Genomic DNA, 12,106 nt, shown 5'->3' with positions numbered 1-12,106 from the left:
TTCACTTGGATTCCATAATTGTTAGCAGTGAACAGATTTAATAAAACACCCAAAAATCCTTCTATTTCTCCCTGTCCTGGCGGGGGGGGGGGGGTGTTAATTTCCCTACTTCATTTTTTTTAACTGAGACAGGAATTTGAGGTCTTTTTTTTTTTAAACTGCCATTTTGACTTTACGGCCTCAAGCGCACTAAAGACATGAGAGCTCGCCCAGGCCTTGCAGACACAGGATATCAAATCAGCTCCCCTCATACCAGAAAGCCTGCCCAGGAACCTGTGACCACATCAGTTTTTAAGTCACGTAGACCCTTCAGCGATGGATAGGAAACCGATGGTTTACAAGCCAGTTCGTACGGGTTAAATATTTGGGGTTTGGAGGTTTGGGGGGGGTTGGGTCCATCCTTGGGTCCAGTGCAGGTCATAATGAATGCTAGGAAAAGAATAACCTATGTCCAAAATGTAATGAACACATAAATTATGGTCCTATTTATGACTTAGGGTGACTCTACGAGGACTCAAGTATTTGATCAAGAAGGCAAACCAAAATAGCATTCTCATCTTGAGTGGAAAATTGCCTCTGAAAGTCGGCCCGAGTATTTATGTGATAGCCGGTCCCTAGAAAACGCCCCCCTGGTTTATCTATCCCCTGCCTTAGCGCGGGGCATATGTCCTTCGCTATAACGTGAAGCAGTCTCTACTCATCCACTCACTTGGTTCTGAGTAACAGGAGGCAGACGGGCATTTCCTGCAGAACTCCTGTAGCCTGTTTGTTTGCATGACTCTTGCAAAAAGAGTAGCTTAAGTTTTCTGCATAATTATTCCCCCGCTCTTACCTCTTAGATCTCTATGATCACGCTCCTGGGTCGAAGACTTGGCGTTAAAATACCAATTCTCCCCAAGTTAATGCAATCTCAGAATCCCAGCATACTTTTTTTTTTAATGACATATGGATTCTAAAATTCACATGGCAGTACAAAGGACCCAGAATAGCCAAACAACTTCGAAAAAGAATAAAACTAGAAGACTAATACTACCCAATTTTAGGACTTGTTACAGATTTCTATGGATCACTTGTACACCACCCCCCCCATTTCAACCCAACTAGGTGAAGATATTTATAGTGCAGTCGTTTTGGTATAATATTTGATATAATAGACTCTCCTGAATTTGAAAAATGTTGGAGTCCTATATTCCTGAAATTCTCAAAAACACTGTTGTTAAAGCAAAGAGAAAAATACCTAGATGCAGGAGAACTTCATGTGCACAATTTGGAGACCAAATTACATAAGAAGTTACAGCTAAAAATTAAAGTCTGAATGTTTTCGGTGCCCTTTTAATTTTTTTTTATCTTTGGCTAATTTTATTTTTCCGAAATAATTCCACATTTCTTTAAAATGACTTGAACGTTGGCCAGGACGGGACGCGTGTGAGCGGTAAATGGCAACGTTGTGCACCGGAGGAGGGAAGGAAGTGGGATGCAGTTGGAATTCTGTGGAGAAATTATGTATTGACCTGTCAGAACCATAATTTGCATTTTTTTTGAGGGGGGGAGAAACGTGTCTAACCCTACATAGAACATCCAAAGAAAAGTAAATTTCATGTGAAAGACATTTATACCAGAGACATTTAAAATGTTTACAATTCTCATTTTTAACAGTCGGTCGGGAGAAAAGCAGTGTCAGCCATGCAGATAAGGAAGGTGTAGAGAGACGGAGAGGTGTGAAGTGAAGGTACTCCTTACTCCATACGTAGAGTGTGTTTAAGGCTCATATGCTTAGGACAAGACTTGACAAATTAATGCCGTGTACATGAAGTATTTTCCCTTTCCTCCCTGCCATTCCAGCTGGTGATGGTGAAGACAAATCTGGTCCCTCTAGACACTTTGGTTAGCTGTGTCCTCAACTGCTTGGTGAAAACGTGCACGATTATGTTCGCCCAAGCCCTCGTGTTCTGCTCCCACTTACTGTGTAAACTTAAGCCTCTTAGATCTGCCGACACGCGGCAGACAGAGGCCGTGCCTCATGCTCCCCCTGCTCGCGCGTCCACCGTTGCCCGCACGCCCCCTCCACCCAGGCTTTCCGTTCGGGGTGACTGTCTGCACGCCCTCCCATCTTTCCCCACCTGCTCTGTTTCTGATCTTTCTCCTCTTGTGGTTCGTGAAACTTAAGCCCTGCTTTACACACCAATCTAAGATGCCTACACAGGAGGGTCCAGACGTGTCCAGCACACTCTCTGTCCTTCCAGATGCTCCCGGGGTCAAGTGTGTTCTCTCCCTGGTTCCAGGTCCACGGTTTCAACTGTGGCCTTTTTCTGCTAAAATGCTTCTTCTCTTTGGAATGCCTGTTTCAGCAAGGATGAAATATTCCGAGTCTGTGAAAGTCTTGGTTTTGTTTGGCTTCGCTTTGCTTTGTTTTCAGGGTAGAATTTTCCCCCTTGAGTTCCTTGTGGGCCGAAAGCAAACACGCCTCGGCACCGTGCCCTTCACAGTCCCCCTGACGGGGGTGGTTCTCCCAAAGCCGCCTTACACTAATTTTCAGGGGGGAAAAGCCAAACTCCCGCCTTTCCCATAAATGAATGTTTAAGATTCACATCACATTTCTAGAAATATTCCTAAAATGTCACACAAGGCTCTTTCTTTCTAGACCTTGATGTTACTGCCGTTTCCACAGATAAATTTGCCAAGAACCCTAAGAAATATTAGCTCTGCAAAAATGTGAACTTTTCATGTCTGACTTCTGCGGGTTCTGGAATCATTTTTAAAAGCCAGGAAATGTATACTTTATGCTGAGGTTAGATATCCAGAAACTATGAGAGGTGGCTGGGGTTTTGTCCTTTTTGTTGTCAGATGATTGACTTAAAACGAATTTTCTCTGACAAGACATTTGTTCACCACCACGAAAGTCATTATGTTCTCTTTAAAGTCTGTCTTCTTTTTAATGGAGACGCCAAGCAGAAAGGTTTGGTTCTGGCTGAAGTTTAGAACGAGTTGGCAGTCTCCTGGTGTATATGTTGTGTTTAGATGATCTCGGTGGCTCGTTCTGTTTCAGAAATCCTGGCATTAATGCAGTGACCCTACCTCAAAACTGAGTGACTCATTTAACTGTTATTTATGGAAATGGGTGCCTTTGGTGTAAACTCCCCATATGAGCACCCCCGCACCCCGCTTTCTTTCAGACACAATTCTCTAAATCGTCATGCAAAACTAAGGTTCATTTTTTGAAAAATTTTTAAGTAAAACCACACTGGTCCTAAACTTCAGGAAGAGAATGGTGTGGAAAAGGGAGTTTTTTGTTTCTTATTCTTTTTTTTTTTTTTTAAGATTTTATTTATTTATTTGAGAGAGAGAATGAGACAGAGAGAGAGAGCATGAGAGGGGGGAGGGTCAGAGGGAGAAGCAGACTCCCTGCCGAGCAGGGAGCCCGATGCGAGACTCGATCCCGGGACTCCAGGATCATGACCTGAGCCGAAGGCAGTCGCTTAACCAACTGAGCCACCCAGGCGCCCCTTTTGTTTCTTATTCTTAATATTAGGAAATTTTACGTAAATAATTAAGTACAGATTTTCTAAGTTCTAGCGGGTTTGTTCCCCCAAAGTGACCCATTTAATGTCTCTTACCTTAAAGACCTTTTTTTCAAATTCAGTAGAAGTTTTAGACCTTTCTTTGACTTGAAATCCAGTTTTAATGTGGTTTTCATTCATTCTTTTTATATCCCTCCAGAGGAAATTTCCACTTTCTGAAAGGCTTCTGCAATGGCCATAGCCATAAAGATGCCTTTGGTAACATCTTACACAATGGGGTTCTGCTCTTGATGACATTTCCTAAAACGGGCGACGTCGCAAAAATAGGGGTACCGAGTACTCGGTACAGAACTACCCTCTCCAGGAGCCCAGACTGCAGTGTGGCGCACATAGCCCTTCACACTAGCTGTTAGATCATTGCCAACGGCCGAGACCGTTTGGGGGCACTTGCCTGTGCGCGCGCCGCCGACTTCCTCGGGCAGCCTTAGAATGTGGATGCTGGGCACCCCGCTCACGGCTGCCCTTGGACTTAGCATGCAGACGTGAGCTCACTCCTCCGGTGGCTTCGTTTGTAGCCAACGCCGCTGCCTTTTTAATTCCAGGCACAGAAAGATCTGAAGAAGGACCGGCCTGTCGTGCGCCGCAAGTCCGAGCTGCCTCAGGACCTCCACACCAAGAACGCCTTGGAGGCTCACTGCCGAGCTGATGAGCTGGTCTCCCAGGATGGGCGCTAGCCGCCCCCCCCACCCCCCGGAGGACCGCGTCGGGCTGGGGATGCTGTTCTTTCCTGGATTCTGTAGAAAATACATCCTTTTTGTGCCATACAAATCAGTTACACTCAGAGTCAGAGCTTTCTTCGACCCCGTCCCGTAGGCAATAATGCACGTCTGCCTCAGTGCGAGATTAGGAGTTCAAACAATGGTGGCCTCTCAGATGGGTGGGCAGTGCCGAGGGCCACTGGCCGCGTCCCCAGCCAGTGGGCTCAGCCCCGGCACAGCCCCCGTGAGACTACTTCCCAAAATCAGAGCTAAGGAGAGCACCCTGGTCATCACCTTCATGTTCTACCCAACCGGAATTCGTGATCATTTAAAAATAAGTGGTTCTATGATAATATCAATGTTCTTCAAATCAAAGGAACACTTTTAAAAAAAGTTTATTACATATTTTTGAAGACTTTACAAACCTTTTCCATTGTTTCTCCGTGATTGTTACGCCAGTAGCTTCCCTCTCTCTCTCTCTCTCTCTCTCTCTCTTTCTCTCCTCCTCTCTTTCTCTCTTTCCTTTCTTTTTATCTCATTGAGATGGTTCTTTGCTGTCCTCGTTCTAACGTAACTTACTGGGAAAAGTGACATGACAATCCTCAGCCGCTGTGTTTTCTGATGGTGTCTCTTTCCTTTGATTAGTGACATCGATGCTGTCACTTCTTTTGTGTATAGCTAAAGCCATATTTCCGAGCCTGGGGTCCAGCACCAGGGACCCCGGGAGTTAGGCTCGTAGGAGAAACTTACTTTAAAGAGAGCTTTCTCCGTCTACCTTGACCGCAATTGGAATTTTCAAATGATGTGTCCCATTTTCTGTTTGTTTGCAGACTTTTATTTTCTCTAAACATTGTTGCCCTTTCACAAGGCTCTTGAAGTGATAAAGTTATCATCTCTGAGAATCCATTTTCTACATTTTATAGAAGGTTAGAACGAGATCATCTTGAGTCAGGCCACATGTTGGCCGGACGCGAGCTGCAGCTGCCTCTGGGCATAAAGTAACAAAAATGCCACGGTGCGTGCGGGGCGCCACCCTGACGTCCCCTCGCTGCCGGGACGCGGTCCCCAGACCTCAGCGGGCGGCGGCGGCGCGAGGGCTTACCGTGAACCGTGTCCAGGTGAACAGAGCACACATTACAAACACCTCATGAGGAAAATACAGCGTCTAAGTTCCCCTCGGTCTTCAAATGCTGCTATTAGATTTCACGGACTTCCTTGCATGTGTCGAGCTTTTTGTTAGGAATGGAATAGCACGAGGAGAAAAACCTTTACACTCAGTGCTTGGTCTGCTCCGTATTTCTCTCAGGGTGGCCCGTGTTTTGACTTCTTTACCCCGCTTGAGAGCCGTCTGAGATGCGTCCTGCTCTTCTAAACAAGTGACTCCAGTTTCTTTTGTCTCTGGCATAAGATTATATTAAGTTCTTGTTAAACGTCTTGATGCCTAAAAAGATAAAAGGTGGCTTCTTTCAGGATCTGTATTTTAATCGAGGTCTTGGGTGTCCACGGAAACACTGTGGGAAGCAGACCCGGTTCCCCGCGTGGCTGTGGTACCTGCTGCCCCCGGTGTCACTTAGCCCACCCACGATGTTGATTTCCTTGTGTCCCTGGAGGAAGATCATGGGGGGAGGGGGGGTTCTGGGTTAGGAGCCAAGTACTAACTGAAAAGCTTGCCCCAGCTGAAAGTGGGAAAGGCCACTTTGCGAGAAGAAACACTTCCTGAGAAACTTGACAAGTTATCTATCCATTTTACCATTATGAAATTTATAATTTAAAAAAAAAGTTTAGATGCCTTCTCCTTTTGAGGGAAAAAGGGTGCTTTTTATTGTATAAAGCAGCGTCTTATGTATTTTGATATACCATTGTTTGAACTTCCGTCTTTAGCTGATAGATTCTCAAATATCCTTGATTTTGGATGTTCAGTATGTGTGTGAGAGAGGGTTCTGGGAAGACTCTCTTCTGCCCTAGGTAAAAAGCAAAATATCCATGATTTGGGTGATTGTATAAAGCTCAACCTGTAAGAACACCTTCTTGTCTAAGTTTTATTTCCGCTCTTTATTGAAGACAAACATTCACCAAAAAGGGGGGTGGAAAAAAAGTTTTGAGAGAGACTAATTTTCTTTGACAAGACTATTATTTAATATTTTGGCCTATTAAAGTTTTCCTAGTTAGTACTCAGATTCCCTGTGCTAATTGTTCAACTTATATATTATTATATAGATACACTGTTTATTCTGTACCAAACTGATTTCAAAAGTACTACATTGAAAATAAACCGGTGACTGTTTTTCTTCATAAAGTTCTGCGTTCCCATCTTCACTCTTTCTGAAATGTATCTGTACATCTGAAATGTCACTATTCCGAGTGTCTTTTTAGTGTGGCTTTAGTATGGCTTCCTTTTAATATTGTACATACATTGTATCTTTGTTTTATGGTAATAAGTAATAAAAATGTAGACTTCATATTTTGTACAAAATGTCCTATGTACAGAATAAAAAAAGTTCATAGAAACAGCAAAAATAGGTAAGTGGCACAATTATTTTTCTTTAGAAGATATCTGTAACTTTACGCTTTAGTGAAATGTTAAGTACCTACATATTTTTTAACATTTTGTAATTCTCAAAACTTTTTGTTCTGACATTGTTTATGAAGAGAAAACTTCATACACGTGCCATTTAATATGCTCTTTTATCCAATTTTAAAAGAAAAACTCTAAAAACGGTGTATTATATGGACTAAATAAAGAACATGTGAATTTTACTGCTCATCATGAAACTAAATTTAGCCATGGTGTCGGGCCAGCCGGGCCTGGTGGTTAGCAGGCTTCCCTTCGGGCGAGGGCAGCCACGCCAGGGATGCGGCCGGGAGATGGGGAGCGGAGGCCCCCGCCCAGCTTCCCCAGCTCGTTCCGTGAGCCCGTGGTTCACCTCCCTCAGGGAGAAAAGTAGAGGTGCCTTTCTCCACCCCCTCTCGTCTTTGAGGAGGTAAATGTGAGTCAGAGCACAATTATAGAAATGGAATTATTTGAGCCCGAATCGTGATGCTTGAAATGATTCTTGAAAAGAAATGAATGTCTTGCCAACAGAGTAGAATCAGTGGGCATCTGAATCCGGGGTCTCAGCTGACCCCTCCCCCCTTCTTCATGGGGAACCTCAGCCTCACTGATGCCGTGAGCGAAAAGTCAACAGAGTAGGCCGAGAATCAAGGTATGTCCTCCTCCAGTCATTGCCACAAACCACCCATCTCCTTGGCCGCGCTGGATCGACATTCCAGCAGGCGGGGGTCACCTGTGCACCTCCGTTCCCCTCTGTCCGGTGGTCTCGTGACGCCCTCCTGGACAAGAGTGCAGGAGACGTCGCTCCGGAGCTGGGGCTTGGGGGGGGGGCCGTGCCCGTGGGGACTCCGTGGGGAAGTTTGGAGAGCTTCACGCAGGGGCAGGTGCGCTGGTCAGAGGACACCCTAAATGTGGGGCAGCTAGGAACTGGCCGGGTCCTCGGGCCAGCCGTCCCTTGCCTCCCGTCTTGGAATCGGGGAAGCCACCGTGTCCGCTCGCATCCGTGGCTCGGGAACCCCCGAGAGAACTCGGGATGGACGCTCGCCACGAGCCCAGGGCCCAGCCTCGCGCTGCTCCTAGTCAGCCTGGCAGGTGGAGCCCGCCGTGTGTCTCCTTCCGTGCGAACCAGCGCCTCAGGCCGGGGGCTGCGGGGGGCTCCCGACCCGCCGAAGCGTCTGCCGCTGTTACCCCCATTGACGGGGGAGGACGGGGGCACGCAGAGGTCGAGTCACTTGCCCAAGGTCACGTAAGTACTGAGTGGAGCCAGCTTTCAGCCCACGCAGTGTGGCCCCGGAGTCCCTCCCCTCACCACGACGTCGCACCGGAGGAACACCTGGGTCCTGTGGGGCCGGGGGCGCAGGGGTGGGGGCTGGCTGCACACGGGAGCGCTTCTGACCGTGCACCTCACTTCTAGAGCTGGAGGAACCCGGCCACCATCCAGTCCCGCAGCCTTCACACGCGCTTCAGAAGCCACCGTTCTTCCATAAGGTTTGTAAGAGTTTACTCAAACTCAGGCACGTTCTGCCAACTTCCAGCCCCCTGGAGACCACCAGCTCCTTAGCTTCTGCCCCCCGTAACTTCATCCTGTTACTGTGTGAACCCGTAAATGTATCAGAACCTCAGCTCCTCTTTGTTTAATATACGGGGTTTTACGTAAGATTTCATTTCGGGGGTGTGAGGGAAGTAGATTCCACGATCCAAAAATTTGAAATCCACTAAGATTAACTTTTTTAGGGAAGGAAATGGGAGGAGTAGAGGCAGAACGGTGCCCCCAGACGGCCCAGGGCTGAGCCTTTCCCCACTCTGGCCTGCAAGCTCGTGTCTCTGCTCTTCACAAAAGCATTACGTAAATTCCACACCACTCTGCGGTAGTGGAGGAATCTCCAAATTCATCTTTGTTTTTTTTTTTTAAGATTTTTATTTGAGAGCGAGCTCACGAGCAGGGGGGAGGGGCAGAGGGAAAAAGAAAGACAAGCAGACTCCCGGCTGAGCAGGGGACCTGACCTGGGGCTCGATCTCAGGACCCCAAGGTCATGACCTGAGCCAAAGGCAGACACTTAACCACCTGAGACACCCGGGCCCCCCCCCAATTCATCTTTCTTCTGATCATACCCGGTTCAGGGGAAATGTGGCCTGGTTTACTCCTGTGGGGCATTTAGAAACAGCTCAGTAAATTTAAGCTGGACCTGAACTCAGCTCTGTGGTTCATTTTATAGGATGATGCATAACTGATGACTAGTCAATCGCAGGAGTTTTCTGACCCATCTTTTTTTTTTTTCCAGTTTTATTGAGATGCGGCTGGCACGCAGCTCTGTGTCAGGTCCAGGGGCACCGCGTAATGACTCACGCACGGTCTTGTGACATGAGCACCGTAAGTTTAGTTAACCTCCACCTCCTCGCTTAGTGACCCCAAAGAAAGCCTCCGAGGTTCCTGCAGTAAGAACAGCCGGTGGGAGACACTTGGGTGACCACTCCGATGTGCCGGGGGAGGAGCAGCGAGCGGTGGGGGAGTGGGCCTCTCAGCCGCGGGAAGCCCACGGAGCTTCAAGCAACCCCCGGCATCGGGCACGTTCAGGAAACCGCTTCTGTGCAGCGTCTAATAGAGGCGCTCGGTCTCTGCCGGTCTCTCTGCCGCACGCGCACACCCCCCCCCCCCGGCCTGCTCACGCCGGCACCGTGCAGAGTCGGGGTTCGGGTTCCCGGGGGCGCTGGGTGGACCGCCCTACAGCGTAACACGGAGGGCCCGGCCTAAGGTTCCCTGTCCGCCTCACTCCGGTGCGGTCAGCCCAGCAGCGCCTTCGTTACCGTCTCCAAACTGCATCGTGTAGATTTCAGGGCACCTCGTGGCCAGGGACTGTCCCTTTCCTCCGAGCCCCACGTGCCGCTAAACACAAGGCAGGGGAGCGGAGCATCGAGGAGCCTGTTCCCCACACGCTTAAGGAGAGCGTGTTTAGACCTTATTGGAAGCGGGCTCCTGGATCACGAAGTCAGCCCAGAGTGAGCGTGCTGCCCGGGGCTTGGAGACCAGGGCACGGTCACCTCCTGAGCGAGAACGGGTCCTGAGGCTGGGGCCTCTCGCAAGCCAGGATGTTAGGCGCCGCTGAGCCCACAAAATCCAGGCTGACCCCCAAGGCCACACTGACCGGCTGCGCTTGAGCTGAAGAGTAAATAATGTCTCTAATTAAAGTCCTACCGTTCGATGAATTGTTTTCTTTTGTTCGATGTTGTCAAAATCCAGATGAGTCTGTGGTGAAAGGTTTTGCTAGGAGAGCCAGAGGTTGCTTCCTCCAGAACTGTGTCCTCCCGAGTTTCAAAAAGACCAGAATAAAAAGCCTGTCACCTGGAGTGACGTGTGAGTGAGCGGGGTCCGGGTCAACCAGCACGAAAGGCAGAGGCTGCGGGGGGCCTGGTGGCGCAGAGAGTGACGGCCGAAGGGCTGCTTTCCCACGGGGCATCATCCCGCGACCACCACGGGTGCAGTAACTCTCCGGAAGGACCCAGAAGGAAGCAAAACTGCTGTACTCTTGGTCACCCCTTATGACTGCCAAGGACGCAGGTTCAAGTCAGCAAGAGGAAAAGCCGCGTCGGGCAGGGCCGGCAGGAGAGGCTAGGCTCGGAGGCCGCGCGTCCTCTCCCCGAGGCCACTCCTGCTAGCAGCTCGCGTGCCTGGGCCCGGCTGTCCGGGGCTTCGGGGGGGCCAGTCACACTTGCATGGGGCTCCGAACGCTCGGCTGCCACCTTGCAGCCCACAACCACACCCCAGATCCCGACAGGGCCCCAGGGAGACAAAGATCCTCGTCCGGCAGGACCTTCCCAGGGCTTCGGGGCGGCCTACCAGGAGCCCTTCACCGCACGGTGGTCCTCGCACGCAAGCAGCTAGAAGTGGGGACAGGGCACAGCCAGGAGCCGGCGGTCCCCCCCGGGCCTCGGACTCCGCTCTCCCCATGGCGCAGCCACGGGCGGACGGCCAGAGGACGGGCCAGTTAACCCGTGGGGAGACAGGGCTACCCACCCCCCGGTAGAAAAAGAACAGACCCTGACATTATAAGGGCCGCTCTCAGCAGCTCTGGGGGAAAACCACTCCGCACCTTGAAGTGGCTCAGAGGTGACTCGTATCCAACATCAAAGTTAAATAAATACGGGAAACATACCTCGGTTTCAGGCACGTTTGTTGCTCCTCTGGCACCGAGTACCTAGCAATGTCAGCGCCCAGGCAAGGTCTGCATTCATTCATTCATTCATTCACACCATAATGAACACCATGGGCCCCCTGCCCGGACTAAAATGCACTCAGTTAACAGTCACATCCTCTCTCCTAGCGTCTTCTCCAGCCTGGAGATCAGCACGACTTCAGGTCCCAGCAAGCACGTCACCGGTGAGGGGCCCCAGGAGAGGCTCAGGCAGCGTAGAGCAGAGCCTGGACAGAATCCGCATCTCGCAGCTCCTGGGGCCGACATGGCACCGAGGTGAGACCCGGTCTCCAGCTAAGTGACCCTGGGACCGGTTTCAGATCTCTGTGGACCAGGCTCGGGTCCCCAGCACCAGTGTGCACGTCGGTGCTGAGCATGACAAAGAGCTTCCACGTTCTCACCGAGGTCTCAGAAACGGCCAACAGAGGCCGGCCCTTCAGAAAATGGGTGGCATCGAGTATTATCCTTCATCGGACGTGCTTTCCCTTCCCTTTGGGCACTAAACTATATCCTCATGAAGTGGTGAACGTATATAGGAGGTTTTTTTGTAATTCCGTGCTTGAAAACAGTTGGCAATACTGTGTCCCCCTCCCCCGAGAAAGTGTTAAGAATATGACAGTAGTGATCTGCCTCCTGACCTATGAAATCCAGACTTCTAGAAACCCTGGTCTACTTCGAAGGCCTTGTTTTACAGAAAATGAAGTAGCCTCAGAGAAAGAAAGCCCCTAACTAGTGAGTGCTACAACCCAGCAGGTTGGACATGGGGGCTTTGAGGGGTTTTTTTAAGATTTTATTTATTTGAGAGAGTGAGAGCACGAACAGGGGGAGGGGCAGAGGCAGAGGGAGAGAGAATCTCAAGCAGACTCCCTGCTGAGCACGGAGCTGGATGGGGGGCTCGATCTCACGACCCTGAGATCATGACCTGAGCTGAAATCAAGAGTTGGATGCTCAACTGACTGAGCCGCCCAGGCGCCCCGGGTTGGACGTGTTTAATAGGACCTCGGAGCTGTGTATTTATGGGCAGTCCTTTATGCTGCCTGCCACTGCATTCTTTCTAGGTTGTGGATTTTTTTTAATGTCTCTAGGAAT

General features: G+C 49.6%; 1 protein-coding gene across 8 annotated transcripts in view; it reads left to right on the top strand.

Moving 5' to 3' along the window:
* PPP2R5C (protein phosphatase 2 regulatory subunit B'gamma) overlaps positions 1-7,038 on the top strand; it is a 118,713-nt gene extending 111,675 nt beyond the window's left edge. For 5 of the 8 annotated variants that reach the window (XM_034992724.1, XM_034992725.1, XM_034992717.1 and 2 more), the window contains one exon: positions 4,121-7,038. In XM_034992724.1, coding sequence (XP_034848615.1) covers positions 4,121-4,252 — 132 coding nt within the window. In that variant the 3' untranslated portion in view covers positions 4,253-7,038. Of the gene's footprint in view, positions 1-1,656; positions 2,206-4,120 lie in introns of those variants that run through there. The other 3 variants (XM_034992719.1, XM_034992718.1, XM_034992721.1) reach the window with 3 other exon arrangements.
* Positions 7,039-12,106: the final 5,068 nt, after the last annotated feature.

Source organism: Mirounga leonina, unplaced genomic scaffold (genome assembly GCF_011800145.1).
Source record: "Mirounga leonina isolate KUSES-001 unplaced genomic scaffold, KU_Mleo_1.0 Mir_82, whole genome shotgun sequence".
NCBI classification, from domain to species: domain Eukaryota; kingdom Metazoa; phylum Chordata; class Mammalia; order Carnivora; family Phocidae; genus Mirounga; species Mirounga leonina.
The sequence above is the reverse complement of the archived record's forward strand: the minus strand, read 5'-3'. Positions and strand labels throughout refer to the sequence as shown.